Raw genomic sequence first — 1,403 nt, forward strand, 5'->3', positions numbered from 1 at the left:
ACTTCTATGTCTCGGAAATTATTTTTCTCATAAGAACTTTAACAAACTCGTATGACATTATTTTTCATTATAAGAATTCCCTAATTCCAAATCTGTGACTCCCCAAATTCACCTGAAAACCCTAAAGCGCTACACATGAATTTCCAGAAAAAAAAAAAAAGTTGCCTGTGGCGCTTACACCCCACAGGGGTCCTCTGGCCAGAAAAAAAAAGTTGCCTGTGGCGCTTACACCCCACAGGGGTCCTCTCCCCAAAAAAAAAAGTTGCCTGTGGCGCTTACACCCTACTACTTATGTGCACATATGTACGCCAGAGGCACATGTGCACACGTTTACGCTCTGAGATACATGTGCTCACATGGACACTCCGAGGTACATGTGCACACTTGGCCGCTCGGAAGCGCATGTGCACACATGGACGCTCCGAGGCCCTTGTGCACACATGGACGCTCCGAGGCCCTTGTGCACACATGGACGCTCCGAGGCCCTTGTGCACACATGGACGCTCCGAGGCCCTTGTGCACACATGGACGCTCCGAGGCCCTTGTGCACACATGGACGCTCCGAGGCCCTTGTGCACACATGGACGCTCCGAGGCCCTTGTGCACACATGGACGCTCCGAGGCCCTTGTGCACACATGGACGCTCCGAGGCCCTTGTGCACACATGGACGCTCCGAGGCCCTTGTGCACACATGGACGCTCCGAGGCCCTTGTGCACACATGGACGCTCCGAGGCCCTTGTGCACACATGGACGCTCCGAGGCCCTTGTGCACACATGGGCGCTCCGAGGCACATGTGCACACTTGAACGTTCTGAGGTACATGTGCACACATGGACGCTCCGAGGCACATGTGTACACACGGACGCTCTGAGGCATATGTGCACGCTTGAATGTTCGGAGGTACATGTGCACACACATGGACGTTCTGAGGCACATGTGTACACACGGACGTTCTGAGGCACATGTGCACTCATGGACACTCCGAGGCACATGTGTACACACGGACGTTCTGAGGCACATGTGCACTCATGGACACTCCGAGGCACATGTGTACACACGGACGCTCTGAGGCATATGTGCACGCTTGAATGTTCGGAGGTACATGTGCACACACATGGACGTTCTGAGGCACATGTGCACACTTGGACGTTCTGAGGTACATGTGCACTCATGGACACTCCGAGGCACATGTGCCCACATGAACGCACCGTGGCACATGTGCACACATGGACGCTTTGAGGCACATGTGCACACATGGACGCTCTGAGGCACATGTGCACACATGGACGCACCGTGGCACATGTGCACACATGGACGCACCGTGGCACATGTGCACACATGGACGCTTTGAGGCACATGTGCACACATGGACGCACCGTGGCACATGTGCACACATGGACG

The 1,403-nt window shown here is 54.7% G+C and overlaps 1 protein-coding gene across 1 annotated transcript; it reads right to left on the bottom strand.

The window, feature by feature from the left end:
- Window positions 1-275: 275 nt before the first annotated feature.
- Window positions 276-920, bottom strand: LOC138352776 (zinc finger protein 143-like). The gene has a single exon (XM_069305364.1). It carries the CDS (start codon window positions 918-920, stop codon window positions 276-278), a length of 645 nt encoding a protein of 214 aa, XP_069161465.1.
- Window positions 921-1,403: the final 483 nt, after the last annotated feature.

The sequence above is a fragment of the Procambarus clarkii genome, chromosome 54 (assembly GCF_040958095.1).
Source record: "Procambarus clarkii isolate CNS0578487 chromosome 54, FALCON_Pclarkii_2.0, whole genome shotgun sequence".
Lineage (NCBI taxonomy): Eukaryota > Metazoa > Arthropoda > Malacostraca > Decapoda > Cambaridae > Procambarus > Procambarus clarkii.